Source organism: Ceratotherium simum, chromosome 1 (assembly GCF_057802395.1).
Source record: "Ceratotherium simum simum isolate JZ-2026a chromosome 1, ASM5780239v1, whole genome shotgun sequence".
NCBI lineage: Eukaryota > Metazoa > Chordata > Mammalia > Perissodactyla > Rhinocerotidae > Ceratotherium > Ceratotherium simum.
Genome location: NC_141900.1, coordinates 94,755,588 through 94,780,351, shown reverse-complemented (window position 1 = coordinate 94,780,351; position 24,764 = coordinate 94,755,588). Strand labels below are relative to the sequence as shown.

The window sequence follows — 24,764 nt, the reverse complement described above, 5'->3', positions numbered from 1 at the left end:
GTGGTCAGTAATAATTTTGAAACAACAGCGAATGGAGGGGGATTGGTGTGCCAGTGATTGGGAATGGCCAAAAGATTCGGGGACAATGCTTTTGTAAAGATTTGCGACTCAAACACCTGCAAATTAGTACTGTTGAAACTTTAACCACCTATTTAGACCTTTTCAGGGACAAAGCAGCCTTCTAGATCTTTGAAAAATCTGTCTTTACATGGAATTCATCTGGGTTGAAACCAGAAGTATAGCTGGTTTTGTGTTTATAGTTTGTGGATGTTTGCCTTTTTCATCCCACCAAGTTTGTTTAAAAGGTTATCTTCTTGGGATCCTCAGTTGGAAGGAAACTGCAAAGGTGGAAAATGTCACAGCCTCTCCAGGCTTTGCACTGAAAGGACAATGCAGGTGGCAGGGGAGAATTGGAGTGACGTGAGAAAAGACTGATCCGAGGCTCTTTGTTAACACCGGAGTGGACCTGAAGAAGGAAACGTCCTAACGCTTACCCATCCCACGCCCAGCCCACAGCTGATTTGTCCATTCAGCTTACTTATGTTCTACTTCCGAAATGTTTGACCGCTCAGAATCAGAACTGGAAACTTAGTTTGCTCTTTCCCTTTTTGTTGTTATTAACATGTCACTGCCAGTTCTCTTTGTGCAGAAGTGACTACAACTATTCCTCTGTAATAAACATGACAGATACGTTCCTGCGTGGCCTTTCCAGAAGCCCTGACAGAGGCTTTAATTTAAAATAATCATTTTGCTTTTGCTTGTTTCCATATATAATATTTGACTAATTGAAATGCCCTCATAGAACCTTTGAGGCAAAATATAAGAAAATCACAAAATGAAATGTCTTATCTCCAAGGAGGGAAAAACAAAGCAAGTTCTTTTGGACTATCATGACTGTGTATCCTGAGAAAATTATACTTTCATAAAATGCTTTTGGTTTCCTTAAGCCTATTGGATTGTGTCTCCCCCAAAACTCATATGTTGAATTCCTAACTCCTAGTACCTCAGAATGTGACCTTATTTGGAGATAGGGTCTTTACAGAGGTCCTCCAGTTGCAGTGAGGTCATTAGGGTGGGCCCTATCCAGTACAATTGGTGTCCTTATAAAAAGGGGAAATTCGGACACAGAGACATACATAGAGGGAAGACGATGTGAAGAGACATGGGGAGAAGACAGCCACCTACACTCCATGGAAAAGCCTAAAACAGATCCTTTCTTCATAGTCCTCAGAAGGAACCAACCCCGCCTACACCTTATTTTGGACTTCCAGCTCCAGAACGGCGAGGCAACAGATTTCTGTTGTTTAAGTCACCCAGTCTATGGTACTGTATTATGGCCATCTTAGCAAACTAATACACCTATGTTTAGGTTTTTTTTTTTTTTTTTTTGAATAATTAAGATTCTTAATTCATGCAAATATTGTTTTAAAAAGGAGTTTTTGAGGGCCGGCCCCGTGGCTTGGCGGTTAAGTGAGCGCGCTCCACTGCTGGCGGCCCAGGTTCGGATCCCGGGCGTGCACCGACGTACCGCTTCTCCGGCCATGCTGGGGCCGCGTCCCACATGCATCAACTAGAAGGATGTGCAGCTGTGACATACAACTGTCTACTGGGGCTTTGGGGGAAAAAAAATAAATAAATAAAATCTTTAAAAAATAAATAAATAAATAAATAAAAAGGAGTTTTTGAGTTGTTTTGTTTTCTTTTCATTGATTCCACCAATTTCCTGGAGAAAGAAACTGAAAAGCACATGTCTTATTGGTATCATTCTTTTCTTCACCAGAATTATGTTGGATTGTTAATTTTCAGATTGATTATGAACACTTGGTAACATGGCCTCTAGGTAATCAGTTTATGGACTACATGTACTTACCCACTGCAGTGAAAGGCTGGTTCATCTGTAGCGATTTATGGCTTAGTTCAAGGCAACATGGTGGAGTCATAGAAAGGTGAATTGGAGAGAGGCTTAAAGGTGTTATAGGTGAGATTAGCAACTTTCAGAAAGAGAAGTAAGTCTGAACATGGAAAGCGGCTGATTTTGACAAGTAACGAGCCAGTAGGTAGGTAGATATGTGGAGAATTTGCAAGTGGTAGGAAAAGGATGTTTTCTCAATTGAAGAAATACAGTATACGGTAGAATTTGCTGATTCAAGGAAGATGACATAAAAGATTTTGAAAGTCCTTAAGAGAATCACATTTCTTGGGAAAGCAAGGGGTATACCATGGTGCATTTGGCTCTCTTCCCAGGAGGGCACCCCTTCTTTCTCTCCTCCTGACCCTGTGGGAAAAGAGGGCTGTTGGCTTATTCCCAGCCAGGCCCAGCGAGCCCTTTGTTTTCATTCTCCTAGATCAACCCTTTAATTGTGTTTATCATCATTTTATCCTTGGCTTTTCCCTGTGACTCATACTGTCCTCCTCATACTATTTGACAATGTCTCTGCCCCCAAGGATTACTTTATTTGCCATCTGCTCTACTTTCTACACCATTTCTCCTGGGAAACAGCTTTACCCACATGGATTCCATTTTCATCTAGGTGTTGACGACAGCCCTCGGGTCAGCGTCTCCAGCCGTGACCTCTCACCCATTCTCCTGTCCTGGTTTTTTTCTTGGTACATATAGAACATTTCCTCTCTGTTGTTACTAATGCCTTAAATGAAATCTGTCCAAAATAGAGCTCTTCTAGCTGGACTCTGCTCTCACAATCACATCACCGTTCCTTTCTTGGTCTCTTTGGGATGTGAACCTTTGATTTCAATCTTTTTTCCTTTTGGTATATTTGTCACTCTGTCCTGCTGATCTTTGTTTAGCAGTATTTTTGGCTATGTCCTCACCTTTGGCCTTACGCATGACCTGGTTCAGGGTCACCTTGTCCTCTTGCCCCCCTTATTAATCCTGGGCAAGCTTAGCCCATCCTATTGATTTCCATTCTCTTGTCAAAATGGTTTATCTTCCTTCGAGATTCAACTCAGCCAGTGGGAACTAGATGCTGACTGTCAATGATCAGCAGCTCCTGACACTGTAACTTTGGTAAATTAAGCAAGTCCTTGCCTCAGAGTTTCAGTATGAACAGTTGAACACAGAATTTTTCAACTTGGATATCCTGTCAGTGCTTGTAATTCAACTTGTTGAAAACCTATTCCATTTTCCCAGCCCCCAGAGATAAATAACTTTAATACCACTTCCCATCTTGCCCATCGCCAGCCATGGATCCCTGTTCCTTTCAGTCCCCCAGACGTATTTGATTCCTCTCTCTCCTTTGCCCTTACATCCCATCTGTCAGTGTGTCTTGCCTTTTCTTCTCTGCAAAGTCTTATGTTTCTGCTACTTCCTTTCTATTTTCTCAGGCAGTTCCTTAGTCCAGATCCTCATTAACTCACCCCTGGACTGCTGTGACAGCCCACATCATCTTACTCAAGACCAGTGCTCTGTCCACTGTGCCACTATGCATCAGATAAGTGAAGTTTACCTCTTTAAGGAGGTAAATTTATTTTATTTGAACAATTTCAAATGGTTATATTTCTCAAATGTCATCATAACCAGAGGGTACAGAATTGATAGATGACTTGGGATCATTGTTGTGGGTATCCATTATTTTACAGGTGGTATAAAGTCAGGTGTGCCCCATACTTCCCATCTGTCCCTTCTCAGGTATCAGCTTTAATTTTCCGTGATTGTTATTGTGCCTGTTTCCTTATTTGGTACATTTAGTCTGAGAACCTAAAGAGTGAAGAAGAACAATGTTTGACAGCACGGATTTGGGAGTCAGGCAGACCCCTTAGTTCAAATTCCCACCCTGCTGGTAGTAGCCCAGTGACATTGGACAAACTGTCTCATCTCCCTACACTCCATTTACTCATCTGTAAAGCAGGGAAAATGCCCCTTACCTTACAGTTGTGGGCTGTAAGCACCTGAGCCTGACACAGAAAGCAAACTCAATGACGACAGTCCCTCCACAACTTGTTGTTAATTGGGTATTAGATGACAATCAGTAAGACCAGTGAAGGCTCAAGGAGTAAAGCGAATGACTTTAGTGGTAGGGCTTCACACCAGCTTTTTTCACTATTTAAAATTTACTTCTAGGGCCGGCCCCATGGCTTAGCAGTTAAGTGTGCGCGCTCTGCTGCTGGCGGCCCGGGTTCGGATCCCGGGTGCGCACTGACGCACAGCTTCTCTGGCCATGCTGAGGCCGCGTCCCACATACAGCAACTAGAAGGATGTGCAGCTATGACATACAACTACCTACTGTGGCTTTGGGGGAAAAAATAAATAAATAAATAAAACTATAAAAAAATAAAAGTTACTTCTAGAAAATTGAAGTTATCAGAAGGTGACAATTCTGGATAAGTAGGCTGTTGGTACACACAGTGTAGACTGGTGGTTATTTATTGGCTTAGTGTTTGTTGATAGATTACTACTATGTAAATGCTCCTGGGTTGTTGTCGCCAAGCAAAGCCTGAAGCAGAGGCCATAGCGCTGGCTCTGTGGGCGCCACCACCACCACTTGCTTACACACAGTTAGCAGGATCAGGAATACTGTCCTTTTGCCTTTCAAAAGATACCCCATCTTTCTAATTGCAGCTCAGATCTTAGCTCCTCTGTCAAGCCTTGCCTAACCACAACCCGTAGTGATTCCTGCCTCTGACCTCCAGTTGTGTTTACTTTGGCAAGTTGCTTATGTTGCCTAGAATTGCTGGTTTCCTTTTTAATTTGCATTGAACTTGCCAACAACATAAGAGTTTAAGCTCCTTTAGGGCAGTGCTGATGTCTTAGATGTCTTTGTGTTTCCTTTTGTGCCCAACCCCAGTCTTTTTTATATAGAAGACCCTTAATGCAATCAGTAGTATTATCATTGTCATTATTGACAAAAAAATTCTGTTGAGCTTGTGGTTGATCCTAAACTGTGCTCTGGTGGAATATACTGTATATTTAACATTACACAACTAGTGGATAAATAGACTTTGATTGAAAATGATATAAAAGCCCCATAGACATTTAGTATACACCATTTTAGAAATGTATCATTTAGAAATGGGCTAATTTGAAATTATCTTTGCATTATTTGTGAAATATAACTTGATAAGCAGGATGACTATCATTAAAATTTTATGAATATTGTTTTGTATGTCAATGAAGAAATTTTTTCTAGTACTTTGAACCTCCTGAGCCATCAAATTATGATGTTATACAGGGTAATCAGAGGTTATACAGATTAACCCTTTTCTAGGTGTTTTAAAATGTCCATTCAGATGCATATTTCTAACATTCATATATTTTTGACATATATTCTATAATTTTACTATATCTTATGCACCTAATATGATATATAAGATACATACAGCATTCTGCTAGGTATGAGAATTAATCGTTCCTTTGAGTTCTTGATTACCAAAAAAAAAAAAAAATCTCTATTTTCTATCAAGCAGTCATTATTCAGTAGAAGTGTGTGTCCAAAGGACTTTGGGAAGTGGGGAAGTTGGTACCTCTTAAACTAAGGTGTTCATGGTTCTGTTTTCTTTAAATAATGTAACTGGATTCTGAGTGATAATCTATTTCACATCTGCCAAACCAGAATTAACCCTTATATGCTGATAAAAATGGTGCCACTATTTTACTTATAATTCCTTCTCTCGAGCTTTGATAGAATTCAGTGAAATTAAATTCAGTTTAATTTTTTTTTTTTTATATAGTTGAACCCTCACTCATCCTTGTAGTTTCACCAGAGTCTGATCTTCCAGTAGATAATTTTGGCGTGGTGAAATGGAAAGGAAATGTACTCAGATGTGAAGCAACTTTTTAGTTCATCTAATTGTGAAATATGAAATTATCAAGAAACTAAGCAAATAAGTGGGGGGAAAAAATGAACTAAATGAGCCAATCCTTTAACAAATGACTTTTTAAAAAATCTTGTGAGTTAAGACCTCAGAAAGATCATGAAGAATTTTAGCTCTTCTTTTCTTTAGGTGGAAAAAATTATTCTTAACTCTAGAGAAATGAATTTCTCATTAAACCATCAAGACAAAGAGGCACGTAGAATTACCCAGGTTTGAACTTCTAGGGTCAGGGTCTGGTTTTTCCTCTTATCATAGGAGCCTTTACCCATCACTTGACTTCATAGTTTTCAGACTAGGACCCTTGTGAGAATGAAAGTGAGGCGGGTGCTCTTATTATTAATTGTATTGACATAACAAGGGTAATTCCGGATTGTCCCAGACAAAGTCAGACGTACTTACCCTGTCCGGGTAAAAGATCCAGCCCAGAGCCTGGTATGTACTAGGTGCTGAAGATTTTAAAATCTGAAGAGTCATGAGAATCCTGAGGAATAGGGTTTGAAGTCAAGCATGAAGGCGTTTTATGGACATAAATAGCATCTATAACAAAGAGTAGAAGGCAAATGTTTTAAAAATAATATTTTGGGGACCAGCCCCGTGGCTTAGTGGTTAAGTGCGCACGCTCCACTACTGGCGGCCTGTGTTCGGATCCCGGGTGCGCACCAATGCACCCCTTGTCCGGCCATGCTGAGGCGGCGTCCCACATACAACAACTAGAAGAATGTGCAACTATGACATACAACTCTCTAGTGGGGCTATGGGGAGAAAAAAGGAGGAGGATTGGCAATAGATGTTAGCTCAGGGCCGGTCTTCCTCAGCAAAAAGAGGATTGGCATGGATGTTAGCTCAGGGCGAATCTTCCTCACACACAAAAAAATAATAATAATATTTTGAATGCAGACTTATGGGCGTGTTTTTTAAAAAATGCAAAATGAGCATTTGAATAAAGTAGCCAAAAGAGGGCCCAGTGCCAGCATTGCCTTAGCGTACATGCTGTCAAAATGCACCCCAAGTAATGGGGAACCTGGATTTGTTTGGGGCATGAAAGAGACAGTCTCTTTCTTCTTTGTGGTAATAAGAAATGACTTCTTACAAATAACGGACTTGAATTCTGCCCACTATTGGATATATTTTAATGTCCATTTTATAGGAGCTGTTTTTCATTTGCCATACGCAAGGAAGATGTTACAGTTGTATGATGTAAGTTGTCTTAAATTTTAATAAATTTGTTTTTAAATGGTTTTTACTGATCCCTTTTATAACATCCACATAAACTTGTATCAGTAACATTAAAAAGCATGCGAGGGGGCTGGCCCGGTGGCATAGCGGTTAAGTTTGCGTGCTCTGCTTCTGCGGCCCAGGGTTTGCCGATTCGGATCCTGGTCACAGACCTACTCACCGCTCATCAAGCCATGCTGAGGCGGCATCCCACATAGAGCAACTAGAAGGATGTACAACTATGACCTACAACTATCTGCTGGGGCTTTGGGGAGGGGGGAAAAAAACGAAAAAAGGAGGAAGATTGGCAACAGGTGTTAGCTCAGGGCCAATTTTCCTCAAAAAAAAAAAAAAAAACAAGCATATAAGGCCCCAAGGTATAGCTGATATTCAGTGTTGATGACTGTAACTAGCTTATGGGACAGAGTGGCATGGTAACAGGGATGCTGCCTTTTAGAAGCTTGAGTTCTAGTCTGTGGTGACCTGCTGTGCTTCCACAGGGATGAAGATGCGGCCACCTCGTCGGGCATTATCTTGGGAGGCTGCTTAGGCTTTTGTGGCCCCGTGGCCCTTTCAGGGAGCAGGTACGATTACTCCAGGTGTATTCTACAGTGATCTCCCGGGACCCTCATGTGGCTCCCCATGGGCTCACACCCCACCCTCGTCATTGTATGGTCAAGAGCCAAAGAGGAAGAGCAGAGATGACTTAAGAAACAATTGAGATTTTGCTGAAGGATCAAACTGAAAAGATCCAGGAAGCCTCTGCCTTTTCTGAAAAGAAAATTGACACATAAGGAGGGAAGCAGGCCTTGAAGAGTACAGAGGCCAATAGAGAAAGAAATGAGAGGAAACATTTAGCTCTTCCTTCAGAGTGGAAAACATAAAGGTCGTCCCCTTCCTCATCCCCGGCCTGGGGCATCTGAACAAATACAGTGTATAAGATGTGGGCTGCACTCGCTGAGAGCTGAACCAATCAGGAGGGCTAGTTCCAGAAAAATACTTTCAAGGAGAAATGGTTAGAAATAAATTTGGTTGTTGTCACAGGATTATTTTAAGATTAAGCTGTGCAACCACCAGCAGCGTTTTACTCCTTATATTTTAGACATTTTTAAATAATAATAGTAATAATAATTATTATGGAAGACTTTCTTTAGCTATATCTTCTTTGAGCATTTTGCTTCCCAGAGCAAAATGGCCTCCACTACGGAATAAAGGTAATAAGGCTATATTAGCAGACTTTCAGCTATGAGATGAATAAGTTCTGGGATCTAACATACAGCATGGTGACCGGAGTCAACAATACTGTATTGTGTACTTGGAAGTTGCTAAGAGAGTAGATCTTAAATGTTCTCACCACCAAAAAGAAAAGGTAATTATGTGAGGTGATGGACATGTTAACTAACCTTATTATGGTTATCATTTTGCAATATAAACGTGTATTGAATCATCACATTGTACACCTTAAACTTACACAATGTTATATGTCACTTATATCTCAATAAAGTTGGGGAAAAAAATAAGACTGTACTGGGAATTGCATCTAGTTCTTGGAATAGTGGCTGTTGACCTTGTAAAGGAGCAGCAGTGGCCACACCAGGCGAGGCCAGAGTCTGAGGCAGCTGGTGTGGTGAAGGGCTTCTCTAGCCATGCAGGCCTCCTCTCTGATCCTGGGCATTGGTCACCAGAGGTAGCCAGTGATGATTTCCATAATTTTATGACCCTTGGCTGTCATCCCAATAACAAATAAGTCATAAGCCGTCCGCTTCCCCTCTGTAAAATTCCGTTTCTACACCATGGCCTTTCCACCAAGATCTTTTTGAAACACTGAAAATAGAAAATAGAGCCACATCTCTTTTATGTAAGATCAGCATATTTCTTCCACTGCCACCCCTGACCCCTCCACACCCTCCCCCTACCCCAAGTACTTGAGGATCCAGGAGTAAGGGGCAAGCTAGATTCTGAAGGATAAAGGAAATGCTTGTTTCACTTTGCGTCTTCAGTGCATAAGTTACTAAAAGTGAAGGGATTGGTCATTTCTATATTGTGTACAACATGTAGAGCAATATGGATATTAATACTGATAAATACAGAAAAATCATTTTCTGTGTCATGGAATTAAGGGAGGTTGAATTGAACAAAAAAAGGCAGGAGGAAAAAACAGATGAAGTGTGGATTCTGAATAAGCAAGCCAAAATAGTCTGGTCAGGCAGAAGGATGTATACAGAAGTGTAGTCATATTACACAGGTAGACATTGGAGTTCAGGAACCAAACAAGAAAGAAAGCCTCTGTCAGATCTGTGGGATCAGGGTCAAGGTGGGGTTCAGAGCAGGTGTCGGGTGTTAGACATACCGAGGCTGCCCCTGGGAAGTCAGAGCATGTCCAGGCTGAAGTACAGACAGAGCATGAGTGATGACCCCAGGACAAGAGCTGGCTAGCCTCTGCTTTTGTTTTTTAAAAAAAAGTCTTGGTTTGGGTGGAAAAGTGCTGGCAGGTTTTTCTTTACTTTCTAGAGCGAGGCCAGGTTCCATAGGTGCCTGTGACTGGTAATTGCTCTATAGCCAGAGAACTAAGCTCTCCTGGAGGCCTGGCCAGTTGAAGAGTGTCTTATTCTGGGGCCGGCCCTGCGGCGTAGCAGTTAAGTGCATGCTCTCCGCTGCTGGCAGCATGGCTTCGATCCCGGGCGCACACCAACGCACCGCTTGTCAGGCCATGCTGTGGCGGCGTTACATATAAAGTAGAGGAAGATGGGCACAGATGTTAGCTCAGGGCCAGTCTTTCTCAGCAAAAAAAGAGGAGGATTGGCATGGATGTTAGCTCAGGGCTGATCTTCCTCACAAAAAAAAAAGAGTGCTTTATTCCATCACCTGAGTGCCTACCATGTATAATAAACTCGGCTTAATACTGGGGAAAACACAAAAAAGTATGAGGTATAAACTGTAGCTCCTGCCCCCAGAATATTGTCTGGTTATGGAAACGTGACGTAAAAGTGTAAAAAGTTAAATGGCATAAAAGATAAGTCATTCACTTCAATAAGACAAGAGATTTTGCAAGGCAGAAATGCAATTTGTGGCCAGATGGATGATACCTGTGGTAAGTGCCGTAGGAACAGAGGGTTGGGAATAATCACTGTAGGTTGGAGTGGTCTGGGAAGAAGAGGGATCTGAATTGTCTTGTCTTTGGATAAGTTGAGAGGAACAGCGAAGGCATGCCAGATGGGGGAATGGTGAAGAGTATGGAGATAGAAAGGATAAGAGACATTCTAGAAACAGTGAGTCAAACAGCTTAATTAGAGTTGAAGGTTGAGGAAGGTTAATAGTTGGAGATGAAGCCAACAAGGTAGTTGAAATCAAAATGTGATGGTGTTAAGTTAAAGAATCTTCAACTTTATCTTTTAGACACTAAGGAGTCGTTGCAAGTTTTTGGACAGAGGAGTGACACGCTTAGAAATACCTAGAAAGATTAATTTGGTGGTTGAAGATGGGCAAATTGGAGGAAGAAAGAGTGCTCAGGTATATCAGATGTCTTTGTTTGTTTTAGTCCTGCTAGATAAATGCTTTAACTATGGAAGTGGCAGCAAGAACAGAAATAAAGAGATGAATACAAGAGACATTTTGAAGGAAGGAGAAATTAATAAGATTGGCACCTTCTTGTCCATGGAGGCAGAGAAGAATCATCAAAGGTAAATCCACAGTTTTGGAACCAAGTTACTAGAAAAATATTTTATGAACAGAAATGGGGATGTTAGGATGGAGGGTGAGATGGCTAGATTTTTAGGAAAAGATAAGGAGTTCAGCTTTGGAAGATTGTCTTTGATGTAGCAAGAGGCAGAAATATATTACTGGAAGTTACAAGGGAGAGCCTGGCCGATGAGAAACATGTGGGAGTCACCTGCATAGGTATGACAGCTTAAACTGAATGGGTGATATCTTCCAGACAGAGCAGAGTCAAAACGTTGGAAATGCCAACATTTTAAAGGAGGAAGAGGAAAAGGAACCACCCGAGTGTGCAATCAGACACTAGGGGAGGAGGTTACAGATTCACATAAGCACAGATAAGAGCATCAAGAAGGAAGTTGTGGTCAGCCGTATCAGATGTTGCAGAGAGGTCAAGGAGAATAGGGGCTGAAAAAAGGCCATTGGATTAGGCAATTAGGAAGTCGTTTACCTTTAAGAACATAGTCCCATAGTGTGTGTATATGTGGGAAGAGAAGGATTAAGGAGTGAATCTTGAAGAAAAGGGAGCATAAACCATTGATTATAGGTGAGAAGGAAAGAATTAAAAGGGAGAATATGTTATTTCTCTTGCCTTCCAAGTTGGGAGTTTGTGTGTGCACGTGCACATGACAGCAGAAGACAAAGATTAAGTCATTGATTAGTTTAGCAAAACTTTATTAATATTAAGTACCTACTAAGGACTTGGATCCAGTTAACAGGGAGAAATTGAAACCTGTAAGAGAAAGAGAGGACAGTGGAGGGAGCATGAAGTTCAGGAGAAAATGGGAGAGGATAAATCATGAGAATAGGGGCAACTTGTAGTGTTGGAAAGGAGAGACACCTCTTCCTCTGAGACCAGAGAGAAGGGAGAGAGGATGGAGGATGGATGTTGATTCAGGAATATTTTAAAATGAAGAGAATAAAGGTGGAAAGCAAGGCTGCTGACCTCGGGCTTCTGGACAAAGTGGAAGGTGGGTTGTCTGTTAAGAGAAGGTGGACTAGGGTAATGGGTGACAGGGTGAAAAGGAAAATGTTAAGTAACCACTCTAGGTAATGCCAAGGGGTCAGAAAGACACAGATACTAGGATGGCTAAACACCAACGCTGCTTGATAGAAACCCCACTTACCTTGTGCTACTATAAGAAATGTTTATCAACTACAGCTTAGAAGACGGGCAATGTTTGTTTGTACTTTCACCTTTAAGAACTTATCTTTCCTCATCGTCTTAGTATTTTTCCTTAATATATTTTCTATGAATTTTTGTTTCTTTCAGTATCACCAAAATGATAAATTGTACGACTATTCCAGAATTATGGTCTTATAGATTTCTGAGGATATATAAATTGTGGGTGAGGTGTTGGTATGAAATAGTACTTTCTAGATAAATTTAGCAGAAAAGTGAGTAATTAGAGCCCATGAATTGTGCTACCCACTCCCCCCCAAAAAGGCTAATATAATGTTAGACTGTCTAAATGAAAACATCAGACCAACTGCTGGTCTACTCAATTCTACAGAATTCATTTAAGATGACTAAGATCCCAGGGGGTAAATATGGTTCATGCAGAAGCTAGTAGATCATGAGTGGCTCTGTGACTGGACTTATGTGGGAAGATGTTTCCTCAAACAAGTGAACCTGACAGAGTCTGTGACAAGGAGTAGCTGACCATGTGGAACAATGAAGAATATAACAGTTAACTGGGCCGCCTGATCTTGTCTTTCGTTTTAGTAGGATTGCAATGCAGTGAGAATTAAGGAAAAATCCGTGTCTATCACAAATGATATCTATAAAAAAGTAAATAATGAACAAGTCCTAGTATTCTAATTCTGTATCCAGATCTTGACTGTATTCCTGGCTGTACTCTACGAGTCTCCCACCCTCCTAATGGTGGTAGGTGGAACACTGGAACTACTTCACCCCACAAACTGAGTGACCAGAATGTGTTTCTGAGTGGAATAGATTCACTTCTGCAACCTTCTTTTCAAGTGAGAGGAAAATATTCTGTAGGACCCAAGCCACTGGTCAGAACTGAGATGAGTCTGTTAAGTTCACTCATGCAACGGTGACTAAAATATTTATTTTCCCTTTCTTTTTCTTGTAGGTATGGCCTCACATGTGCAAGTTTTCTCCCCTCACACCCTTCAATCAAGTGCCTTCTGTAGTGTGAAGAAACTGAAAGTAGAGCCGAGTTCCAACTGGGACATGACTGGGTACGGCTCGCACAGCAAAGTGTATAGCCAGAGCAAGAACATACCACCTTCTCAGCCAGCCACCACAACCGTCAGCACCTCCTTGCCAATCCCAAACCCAAGCCTACCTTACGAGCAGACCATCATCTTCCCAGGAAGCACCGGGCACATAGTCGTAACATCAGCAAGTAGCACTTCTGTCACTGGGCAGGTCCTCGGCGGACCGCATAACCTAATGCGTCGAAGCACTGTGAGCCTTCTTGATACCTACCAAAAATGTGGACTCAAGCGTAAGAGTGAGGAGATTGAGAACACAAGCAGCGTGCAGATCATTGAAGAGCATCCCCCCATGATTCAGAATAATGCAAGTGGGGCCACTGTAGCCACTGCCACCACATCGACTGCCACCTCCAAAAACAGTGGCTCCAACAGTGAAGGTGATTATCAGCTAGTCCAGCATGAGGTGCTGTGCTCCATGACCAACACTTATGAAGTTTTAGAGTTCTTAGGCAGAGGGACGTTTGGGCAAGTGGTCAAGTGCTGGAAACGGGGCACCAATGAAATTGTGGCCATCAAGATCCTGAAGAACCACCCGTCATACGCCCGACAAGGTCAGATTGAGGTGAGCATCCTGGCCCGCTTGAGCACCGAGAGTGCTGATGACTACAACTTTGTCCGGGCCTATGAGTGTTTCCAGCACAAGAATCACACGTGCTTGGTCTTTGAGATGTTGGAGCAGAACCTCTATGACTTTCTGAAGCAGAATAAGTTTAGCCCCTTGCCCCTCAAATACATACGCCCGGTCCTCCAGCAGGTAGCCACAGCCCTGATGAAACTAAAAAGCCTAGGTCTTATCCATGCTGACCTCAAACCAGAAAACATCATGCTGGTAGATCCATCTAGACAACCATACAGAGTAAAGGTCATCGACTTTGGTTCAGCCAGTCACGTGTCCAAGGCTGTGTGTTCCACCTACTTGCAGTCCAGATATTACAGGTAAGACCATTTGCACCAAGACAGGAGACACTGAACGCCCAGTGGCATTCACAGAGAATGTGCAGTGTTAGTCACTGGGAGGAGATAAAATTATACCCCTGCAGTTGCTGCCCTCAAGTGATCATAATTTAGTTGGGAAATTAAGACATGCACATTGAAATGATGATTAAAAGCCATGTAAGAATGGTGCCAAGTAAGAGTCCTGGCATAGATGTTGAGAGTTGGAAGGGATTCCTGGAGGCTGGGGTGAAGAGCAAAGGCAGAGCAGGGGAGTTAGAGCCTCCAGGAAGGGCAGGATCCAGACAGGTGGAGGGGAGAAAGGGATGTGCATTCCTGAAGTCACTCCAGCAGGAACGCACAAGACTCACATAGGAGACAAGGAGAACACCTGCTTGGCCAGAATAGAGGGTCTGTGGGTGGTGGGATTGAAAGGATAGGTTGGAACCAGTTTGTTGGAGTATTAAATAGCAGACTAAGGGATTGCAATTGTATCCTTAAACATGGAGCAAGCACTGAGGTGTTTGAACAACAGAGGGTAACAGGATGAAGGGGATGCTGTGAGAAGACGGCTTGTACATCCCTGTAGATGAGGCATGGAAGAAGGGAGAGACTGCAGCCTGGGAGCCAATCAGCTTGCTCCTGTGGTGAGCGAACTCCAGGTTTGGGGTCAGAATGATGGAAGGATTGAAGTACCGTTGGTAGGGAAGTGCAAAGCTTTCATCCCTTCACTCATTCAACAGGGATTTATTTCACTTCTCACATGTGCCAGGCACAGTGCTGGGTACCAGGACCAGCCACGACAGCAGAGGTTAGGCACTCGCCTTCCTGGAGTCTCTAGCATACTGGTTCCCAGCCTTGGCTACAAGATTAAAATCAACTGGGGGGGCTTTAAAACATAAGCTGGCTTGGGTCCCAGTCTGCACAAACTGCATCCACATCTCTGGGAACGGGGTCCTAAATGGGTTTTTTATGGCTTTTCTGGGCGTTCCAGTGCACAGCCAGGGTTGAGAACCGCCACTGGGGGGACCCAGATGAGCGCACTGGCTTTGGAGTGAGGAGAAGCTGGGGTTGAACCTGATCCCTTCACTCGCTAGGCTGTGCGACTTGGGCGTGTTGCCTCATTTCTCTACACCTTCGTTTCCTCACCCATAACCTGGGAAAATCCGGTCACCAGCCTGTGGAGCTGTGGGGATGATGGAATGCTGTGATCAGTTTAAGTGCTTTGGTCGATGTCCAGCGTGTGTTTGGCACTCAGGAAGGAGTGGATAGAAATGGGAAGCAAGAGAGTCTGTTCTATGGAGGTTACGGTGGGTTGTTTGAGTTGATGTTGAAAAGACCGGTGAAAATGGAAGTTGGCAAGAAATGAAACTAAAACTCCCCTGAGAAGATAGGACTGATACACATGTAAGAGGTTGACACGAGGGCAGTAAAACGGGAATCCCAAGACTCATCTGTTCCTGAGCGCTTCTGCCCTGACACTCCGATGGTGGATGTGCTTTCTCCACGCTTCCTTCCAGGCCATGGAGAAGGGGCTGGAACATGTGCTAGAGCCATGCCAGCATGGCTGGCCCGTCCCCCGTACCTGAGGCTGACCTCGTGTCCCAGTGTGCTCACCGCTCGCCCCGGCCGGCTCCGCACAGACCACTGCAGACCCCTCCCGCCCGGTGCTCCTCGCCGCGTCCTTCAGCTGTGGGTCACCGGTCTTGGTAGCTGACCTTGCACCCTCCTTCCCTGGGAGGTCTGTAGCCACAAGACACAGGTCCCGGCCTGCCCCTCTGCCCTTCCTCATCTTAATCCTAACTCAGACACGTTTCGAGGCCCCTCCGCTTGTGCTCTCTCCCCCGCTTGGCCTGCCCTCCCTTTAGGAGGCATTTCCTGAGCGACCACAGCTTTTTTCTAGGCTCTTACCTCTGTCCTTCGCCAGCCATTCCCTTCACACTAAGTTCAGGTGTGCGAGCATCTTCCCCCTCTGCGGAGGAGCCCCCGCTTGCCCCTGCTTCCCTGCCAGGCTCCGGAGGGAGGGATCAACTCCTGCTCACCTGTTGCCTCTCCACTCGCTCACTTCTTAGACCTCGGTGGTCTGCTCTCTGTCCCTCTGCTCCGCAGTCAGGCGTTTCTCCTCAGAGCTGAGTGGGGAGGGGAGCCCTGAGCCCAATGCTGTGGCCACGGAGGGAGGGGGAGCCTGGGCTTGAAGGCAGAGGGAGGCGTTGAAGGAGGAGGATGGGCGGTGGTTGGGACGGCACGGGTCCTCTTTAGATAGTGCCCTTCTTTGAAAGCGAGCTCTGGGTGGCGTCATCACGGTCACCAGGCCGTCTGAGGGATAGCGCTGCCGTGGCCAGCTCTCCACTGCTGTTGTCACTTTATATTTAGGTGTGCCAATTCAGCATGCCAAAGGTACTTCTTCCTAGGTCTTGGCCTGAATTTAAGGTGAACTGCTGCGAAGTTGGGCCGCTCGGGCTTTTATAATTTAGTTATCCTGAATTGCTGTTGAGTGACCAAATACTGGCTTCATTCATGTTTACTAAAAATTGAGCATGGCAACTTGTAAAAAGACTTAAAAACTCTATGTAAAAGGCAACATGTACTTAGAGCAAAACTTGATGAATCGAGGAAGTCAACTTGGGGATTCTTAAGCTCTTTGGTCTTCTCACCTCCTTGTGCTCATGCGACACTCCCCACCCATCTCCCGCAGATGGACTCTCCAGTTTTACTGTGCTTTCATGTCTGCCCTGGTGCGGGGACCCCAGCTCAGGAAGCCGGGGTGACAGGAGAAGCACCTCCGGCAGGTGTTGAAGGCTCGTTTGCCGACAGTCCCAGGGCTCTCATTAGCTCTCCTCTCCCCGTCCTCCACTTTGGGCCCCTGCACTCCCATTTCCCTCCCTCTGAGTGTGATATTACCCCCTCTCTTTAGCCTGTAAGCGATGGGCTGCCTAGCGTTCTGAGCAGGATAACCTCTTCCTCCTCATGGTCACCTTGGCCAGAAAGGCCAGCGTCCTTCAGGTCCTCATGGTGGGCCCCCTTGTGCCCAGCTCTGTGTTCAAGGGCACAGTCAACATGAAAGCCAGCCCAACTTTCCTGCCTGAAATGACGCTTCATCTCTAAATTGGTCACGACGTCCTGTTTGTCCCCCAGCCTTGTCTGAACCTCGGAGTAGTTTGTTACCATACAGAGCAAGACGAGTGTTTGAGGACAGTCTCCAGCTCTGTCTGCGTTAGTCCTAGCTGTGTGGGACAGCCAACTCCAGGCCACATTTATCAAGTTGATTTTCCCGATTGCTTTGCCTTCTTATGGGGGTGGGGGAGCGGATAAAAGCTCTTCAATTGTCTTTTGTTAGTCTGAGAAGGAAGACATCTTCAGCTACATCTTGAAAGAATGTCCTGTGTTTGAACTGCCTGGGGTAGAGAAGTCATCCGACTGGGGATCCAGCGTCAGCAGCGCTTGGTTTCCCTAGGGTCCCCCTTATCGGCTGGGCATGTGATTCCCTGGGGCCCTCTCACTTCCAAAGGGGAAAACACTTACATGTCCCTCTCTGTTTTAAATTGGACAGTATTAAATGTCTCATCCCACCCTCATCCCCTAGTGACATGGAAACAGTATGACATAAAGAGATGTTCCTATCCTCGGCCTGGAAAAGTAGGTGGTGTGGCGGGGAGTGAACTGTTTCCCCAGCTGTTAGGCATTTGCTTAGACAAGGTTGGGGGTATATTGCTGTAGGTATTCTGTGAGGCAAGCCTGATTGTGTGTTTTTCAGGAAACGAAGTCTTCTTTTTCAGTTTAAGTCTGGTGCATGAGTATTTCCTTCCAACTTGAAGGTCAGTTACATAGTTAACTGTCAAACCTCACCGGTTCTCAAGCTTTAGTGTGCATGAGAGTCACCTGGACAGCTTGTTAAGAACACATTTTCACCAAGGTCCTGCCCCAGACCCACCACTGCCCCAGAATCTCCAGAGGAGTACGGCCGCCGCCCCTCTCCCCCCAACACACACCGAGATTCACCACAGGGAAATGGAGGTGAGCTTGTGCAGATGGCCCTATGCCCACTCTTTGAGAAACACTGCTCAGGGGAGAAAGGGATTTCCTTAATGGTGTCACCTTTCAGTTGTTCACCTGTAAGGAATGGCATTGTAGGTCATCCTGTTTACTTCTTTTACCTCACTTGGAAGTCCCTGCCGTTTCCCTATTTCATTTTACAGTGATGCGAGTGTTTTTGGAGCAAGCAGTACATTGATGCTGGGGTATTTCCGCTATCAGCATGACCAGCAAACTAAAAATAAGACCAAACATTAAGCTCTACTCTCAGGAAGAACAAACGAAAAGACATGCCATTCAGGCAAAGGATAGTCAGCAATTAAAATGTGTAGATTTTTTTGTTTCTGGGCTATTCAGAATGCTCTTGTCTAGACTTAATTTGAAACACTTAAGACCATTACTAGGACCGAAAAAATGGGCATAAAAATTTAGGACATAACAAATGGCCAGTAATCTACTTTTCCAGAATACTCTAACCTTCCCTGTCTGATTCTTTTGGTTGCAGAGACTGTCTTCTGTTTGATTCCATCGTTGTTTTAGGTGGGGGTAGAGATATATTTTAATTCAGTTCAATTCATCAGGTACCTACACACCTACCTACATACCTCATCCGTGTGTCCTGTGGTAGATCTACTGAACAGCACGAGATAGGGCATGATCTCCAATCCTGAGGGGTTTACAGCCCCTCTTTGGAGATTAAAAGACACAAACTGCCTAGGGTGTAATTCTGATGCTTTGATATTGCGCATATTTGATCACTCAGCAGATACTTATTGAGACTCTGGGGAACCAAGAATGAGAAAAACCAGTTAAAGAAATTCAAAGTCAGTGAAAGATTTTGCAAGATGGGTTGATAGGGAAAGTTTACAGAGCGAGAGCTATACTGAAGGAATCTTGAGGTAGGTCTTAAAGGAAATGTGAGATGGAGGGTGGGGGAGCCTGGGGGCCCCAGAGATTGGAATAAATAATGGAGGATAGGGGGAACCACAGTGACACCTGGAAGGAGTTGAAGGAAGGAATGATGCTTGGAAGGGCTGACAAGAAGGGTTAAGTGAGTGAGGTCTGACAGTGGAGAATTCTGAGGTAGGCTTGAGGGGCTTGGATTTAACAAAGGAGAAATTTAATCAAGTTAAAGATGTTAGTGAAGTTAATCAATTGGAATGGCAAAAAAAGAAAAGTTGGGGGGACCCAGAGGCTAGGAGACAATAGTAGTTATTCAAGAATAAAGAGAAGAGGCCCTGGATTATAATGGGGGATCCCCCCCAGTATAAATGTGAACACTTTTAGTGCTTTTAAATTCTCTGGTGCTTTGATTACAGAATTGACTTCAAGAGAACTGTTTTTGTCTGTTTTGCTCTTTTATTCATTGACTTTGCTTTCTGTAAGGCACACTTCTGAAGCTCTGGTCTCTTCAGACCCTGGTTTCAAATCCCACCACTGCTCTCGAGTCGTAGGCTCTGGAAGGAGAGATGACTTTAGGTCCAGTCCTGGAGCTGCCTATCCCCAGCTAACTGTGAGCCATCCACACTCCTGCATCTGGATCCCATTATGACCAGGGCCTGTGTTTACAAGACGAATTTCCAGAGTTGGTGGTTCAGTCACGGCCAGGGGACACTTTCCTCACCTGTGGGTTGACCTTGACCTCGTTAGCTCAGACTAGGAACCCTCCATGATCTTCCCCCATCAGCAGGGAACATGGCATATTCCAAACTGCCTCACTCTTAAGTCACTTCAAAAAGGGGCATGGCTTTATAAAGCCCTAAACATAAGTAGTTTCAAAAATTGCATAGCTGTGCAGATTATAAAGTATAAAAGGTACCTGACTAGGAGTTAGGTTTGATTGAGAACAACTCTGAAAGCAATTGCATTGCAGGCATTAGCTTTTTAAGTTAATTTGTCTTTTATTACTAGATACAACAGGAAAAGGTGCTAGTTTACACTTGAGGATATTAAGTGAAATATTCAACCCACTGACCATCTCATTCACCCAGGGAGACAGTTATAAATATGTGAAAGCTTTTAGAGTTGCAACTTCTTTTCTGAGGAGAAGTAATCAATAAGTTATCTGGACTCTTAGCTTATCTTCAGTTTTCCCTTTCTCGTCTCCAGGACGAACTGTATGGTGAAATAATTTGAAATGAAAATTTTCTCTAGTATGAAATGATTGAAGTGGGAACCTCTGTGTGTATTTGAGTTATCTCTGCCCAGGTGTTCCAGTCTCCCCTGCACGCACAGATGCACACTCACACACACACACTCAGATAGCCCAATACGAGCCCGTGCATGACATATGCAGACGTAGGCGTGCTTGTGAGCGCCTTGGTGACAGAAGCTAATGCTCAACTCTAGCAGAGATGCTGATGCCCACCACATGAAGGGAGACACACAGACACGCAACAAACAAGCACGTGCCCGCAAGGACACACGCACACCTTCAAAGACGTGGAAATACCGTGCGCCTTCACAGATCACAGGAGCCACCCTGGAGGGCCCAGGTGCGGAGGCAGAGTTAACACCCTGGAAACTTGGCCCAGTTCTCTGCCTTGCTGCAGAGCTGCCACTACGTGTCCCCAAACCTGAGGACAGGAGGGCCAAAACCACTCTTGGGCTCAAGGTATAAACTGGTTGTTTTCGAAGTATGATCCAAGGACCCTCCTGCCCCACTGTCACCCAGGTGCTTGTTAAAAATGGAGATTCCTTGGTCACACAAGAAATCTAACAAACAGGCTCCCTGGGGGTGAGGTGGGACCAGGTGACATACATGTAAACAAGCTCTGCAGCTAATTCTTTTTTCTTTTTCTTTTTTTTTTTGGTGAGGAAGATTAGCCCTGAGCTAACATCTATTGCAATCCTCCTCTTTTTGCTAAGGAATATTGGCCCTGGGCTAATATCTGTGCCCATCTTCCTCTACTTTATATGTGGGACGCCTGCCACAGCATGGCTTGATGAGCAGTGTGTAGGTCCATGCCTGGGATCCAAACCTGCGAACCCCGGGCCGCCGAAGCGTAGTGCGTGAACTTAACCACTGTGCCACCGGGCCAGCCCCCTAATTCTTTTTCTTAAAAAAACCTACTTTATTGAGGTATGATTGACATACAAAAAGCTGTACGTTATTCAATGTGTACAAGTTGATGAGTTTGGAGATAAGTATACACCCGTGAAACCATCACCACAATCTATGCCTTAAACAGATCCATCACCTCCTGAAGTTTCCTCCCTCCCTCTTTATTACTTATTTTTATCCTTTGAGGACTGTTACTCTAGATGGCTTGGATTCCAGAGTCTGTTGCCGCATGGGGGAGTGTACTACATGCCCTGTCAAGATGGGAGAAGCGGGGCCATGGCGACAGCCTGGGATCGAGCTGTTGATCTTTCATCTGAGTGGTTGGTAGCCTCCCCCCGTGGGGCCCAGTTGTTAGATTACTTGTGGCCAAACCCCTTATACCCCAATGGTGGTGACAGTGAAGATTCAAAAATAGTTGGCGAGTGTGATAGGAGAGGTTACGTGGGTTGGTGGACTGGCGAGTGACTGGGTGGTTAGGAGGAGAACGGTTGGAGTTGGGTGAGAGCAGGAAAGCAGATGAACAGCAGAGGAGACGTTCATATATGTGACTTTTTGCATAATTTACAACAGATGTAGCACTTACAGCTAAGTAGCTACTGAGCTCTCCCTGTCGCCACAGCTGGGTTTGGAGCTATAATCCTCATTTATGCATTGAACAAGTGATTGTTTGAATTCCGAAGATGTGCCAGACACTGTGCTTTGTGCTGAGGTTTCAAGAAATGAGTAGGAGTGCCCTCAGCTATGCAGTTCTGCCCCCAAATCTGTAATGGAATGAGCTGTCCCTGGGGAGCCAGGGGCTGAGCGTGCCAGGCTCTGCTGTCCTCATCTGCCCACGGTAGACATCTCTCGTTAAACCAAGAAGGCAAAGTGTGTCGCCCTTGAATCGCTTTGCCCGTTCTCTCTGGTTCTTTGAGCCACTTGTAAGTCCCAGGTGCTCTCCCCAGGGAATGGACCCTCTCCTTCCTGCCCTTGGATCTCTTGATACTCACCCACTCCTTCACCAGGCTCCCCAGAGAAGGAGGTTGAGCTCCCAGCCACAGCCTTGCAAGCCAGCAAGACTAGCCTAGAGTCTTCTGTCTCCCTTGGCCCCATCAGCTGCTGGCTCACGGGGTCTTAAAGCCAGATGGAGTATCAGGGCTCTTGGTATTGGTATCGGGCTGTGCCCCTGGTTCCTAGGCAGACATGGAGATGGTGATGTTGTGGAAGCAATTGTCTTAGGTTGGGTGTCCCCACAAGTAGAGCCTGAGACAGGGCTTGGGTGCAGGGAGTCTATTTGAGAGAAGAGCTTAGGAAGCAGAGTAAGAGAATAGGAGAGTGATACTGTAAGGAATTAGGGGGCTGCTCTGTTCTACCTCTGAGGGGATCGTGCCCTGAAAGGCAGGTGGTTGGGGCTGTGGTCCACCACCACCCCCCTCCCCAGGTTAAGGGCCCTCGAGGGCGTTAACTCTCCTGTGCCTTTGTTTGGGCCGAGCTGTGCAAGGACTGGGTGGGCTTGAGCTGACTCAGGGGAGGCGGTGAAGCAGAAAAGCAAAGTGTTGTGGTGCACAGAGCAGACCACCACGACTGCGGTTGACATCAGAGGGAATGTGACATGCGCCCCCAAAAGCCCCAAAGTGTGAGCTACAGCACTGTGCCCAGGGCATCCATCTTTGTCCTCCCCACTAGTTACATGTGTGGCATTTTTAAATGGAAAGGGAATAATGAGAAAATGCCTTTTTAGGCAAATGGAAGAACTGTAGGATAAGAATTCGAAGTTGAATTCTTATCTGGCTAGCCTGCAGCTGGAGGTGGGAGGTAGTCTGGGCTCCAAAAGAGAATATCTGAGCAGGAGTGGGGGGTGCCTGAGTGCCTGAAATAGGAGTTTGTAAGAGAAACGGTGGAGGGAAGTGGAGGTGAATTACTCATCTTCCGTGTTCTCTGCTTTCATGCTCAACAGATGTTGTAGATTCCATTCCCTGAGGCTGCTTTGTTGAATGAGTGAATGACTGACTGGCCGAATGAATGAATGAATGGTATCAGTGGCCTCATGTGTTTATAGCCCCACTCACACTGTCACCCACCAGAAACCATCACATGCCCAGTTTCTTAGAGTCTTTCATACAAGTCCTTTCACTGTTTACCTAAACCTTGGGCCCATGGCATCCGGCATCTCCAAACCCTGGATCATGGGGGCCCCCAACATCAGCCTCTTGGGGAGCAAACACATCTCACCAAAAATGTTCATTCCCGTCTTGCCTTTCCGCCTGTGAGATTTCAATTTAAGACCTGAAGATAGCTGACTCGGCTTTTAACAGATTAGTTCCTTGACATCAGCCAACATCTGTCACGTCCCATTATACCCTCGCAGAAAATTAGAAACGACTTCCCAGCATGAAGAAGAGGCCGAGCACAGCGAGACCTGACTGGAGCACCTGGAGGGCATGAAGACAGGCCGTCCTCGGGGCCTCTAACCTCTTACCTGCTTGTCTGTTTTCAAGGCTTTACGGACATGCTAGATACGTCCTGTAACTTCATCTTCATATTTATGACCTGAATGAACAAAGGCTTCCTGCCAAGGATAGGACTAACCACACACTGCTCCACACGGGCCTGGCACAGTCAGCACTCAGTAAATGTTAGCTGCCGTTATCATTCTCACTACCACTCTTATCACTGTTGTCATTCTCACCATTGTTACTGTATGTGGCAGACAGACCTGGGTTTGAATTCCAGATCCGCTACTTTATCGCTGTGTGACTTTAGGCAAGTTCCGAAACCTCTCTGAGGCTCATTGTTCTTTTCTCTTATAAGGGAAAAATAGCAGCAGATCCTGAGGTTGTTAAAAGGACGAAATGAGATGGCTGCATGTGTGTAACTCACTTAGCACCTGGCCTGGCACCTGGCCGCTATGTCATTAATAACCATCTCACTTCACCTGGGCTCCCTTCACAGTTTACGTGCCTCTGTTTTAGCATTTATTTTATTTGGCCTGGTATCATTATTAGCTATGGACATCCCCAGTATCCCCAAGCTTCTTTGGATCGTGTATCATTTCTTTTTCATCTCTGTAGACACATGGAGGCCCAGCAGTCTACTTCACATTCAGTAGGTGCTAAATGAACAACAGCCTGCAGGCTGGGAGTGTGTTTAGTGCATTTCCTCCAGTGTCAGGAAGGGACAGTGTCCAGTGCAGCAGTGAAGGGGTTAACATTTGAGAAGAGGAGTGACATCTCTTCCCCTGAACTGGGAGGGAGACATGACAGAACTATGTTGGTGTGGTGAGACAGGCGGGTGATTGTTCTTGACTTGAGGACATGGGCCGTCACCATCCTGCTGCGGCTGGCATACTTGAAGTAAAGCTGTGCAGTCCTGCAGTCTTTGGCTGGCCCAGAAGCCTCAGGAGAGTGGCGGACGGTGTACTGGAAGCCTCATGAAGTTATATGGCATTTGACGCCTGCCGTGACTTCCTGCATCTGCTCCCTGTCTCTGCTGAGCTCAGAAGGGTCAAGGAGCCAAGACTGGGGTGATGCAAAAGACTCTACTTAAAGATTCCCCTAAGGCAGCATGTATGTTGGTGTGTGTTGGGTGTTGGGTGTGGTGTTGGTGTGTGTTGTATGTGTGGTGTGTTGGGTGTATGTGTTCAGTGGCAGCAGACTGGTTTATAGGGTTCCCCATATTTGGAGCCCCTTCTGGTCCTGATTCATGGACTGGGGAAGTGTACTCCAGTCACAACCTTATTTTATTTATGTAA

At 45.1% G+C, this 24,764-nt stretch overlaps 1 protein-coding gene across 3 annotated transcripts in view; it reads left to right on the top strand.

Moving 5' to 3' along the window:
- Positions 1 to 24,764, top strand: part of HIPK2 (homeodomain interacting protein kinase 2) — a 178,338-nt gene that overhangs the window by 43,901 nt on the left and 109,673 nt on the right. For 2 of the 3 annotated variants that reach the window (XM_004430699.3, XM_004430698.3), the window contains exon 2: positions 12,858 to 13,941. In XM_004430699.3, coding sequence (XP_004430756.1) covers positions 12,858 to 13,941 — 1,084 coding nt within the window. Of the gene's footprint in view, positions 1 to 10,582; positions 10,725 to 12,857; positions 13,942 to 24,764 lie in introns of all 3 variants that reach the window. The other variant, XM_087431656.1, reaches the window with a different exon arrangement.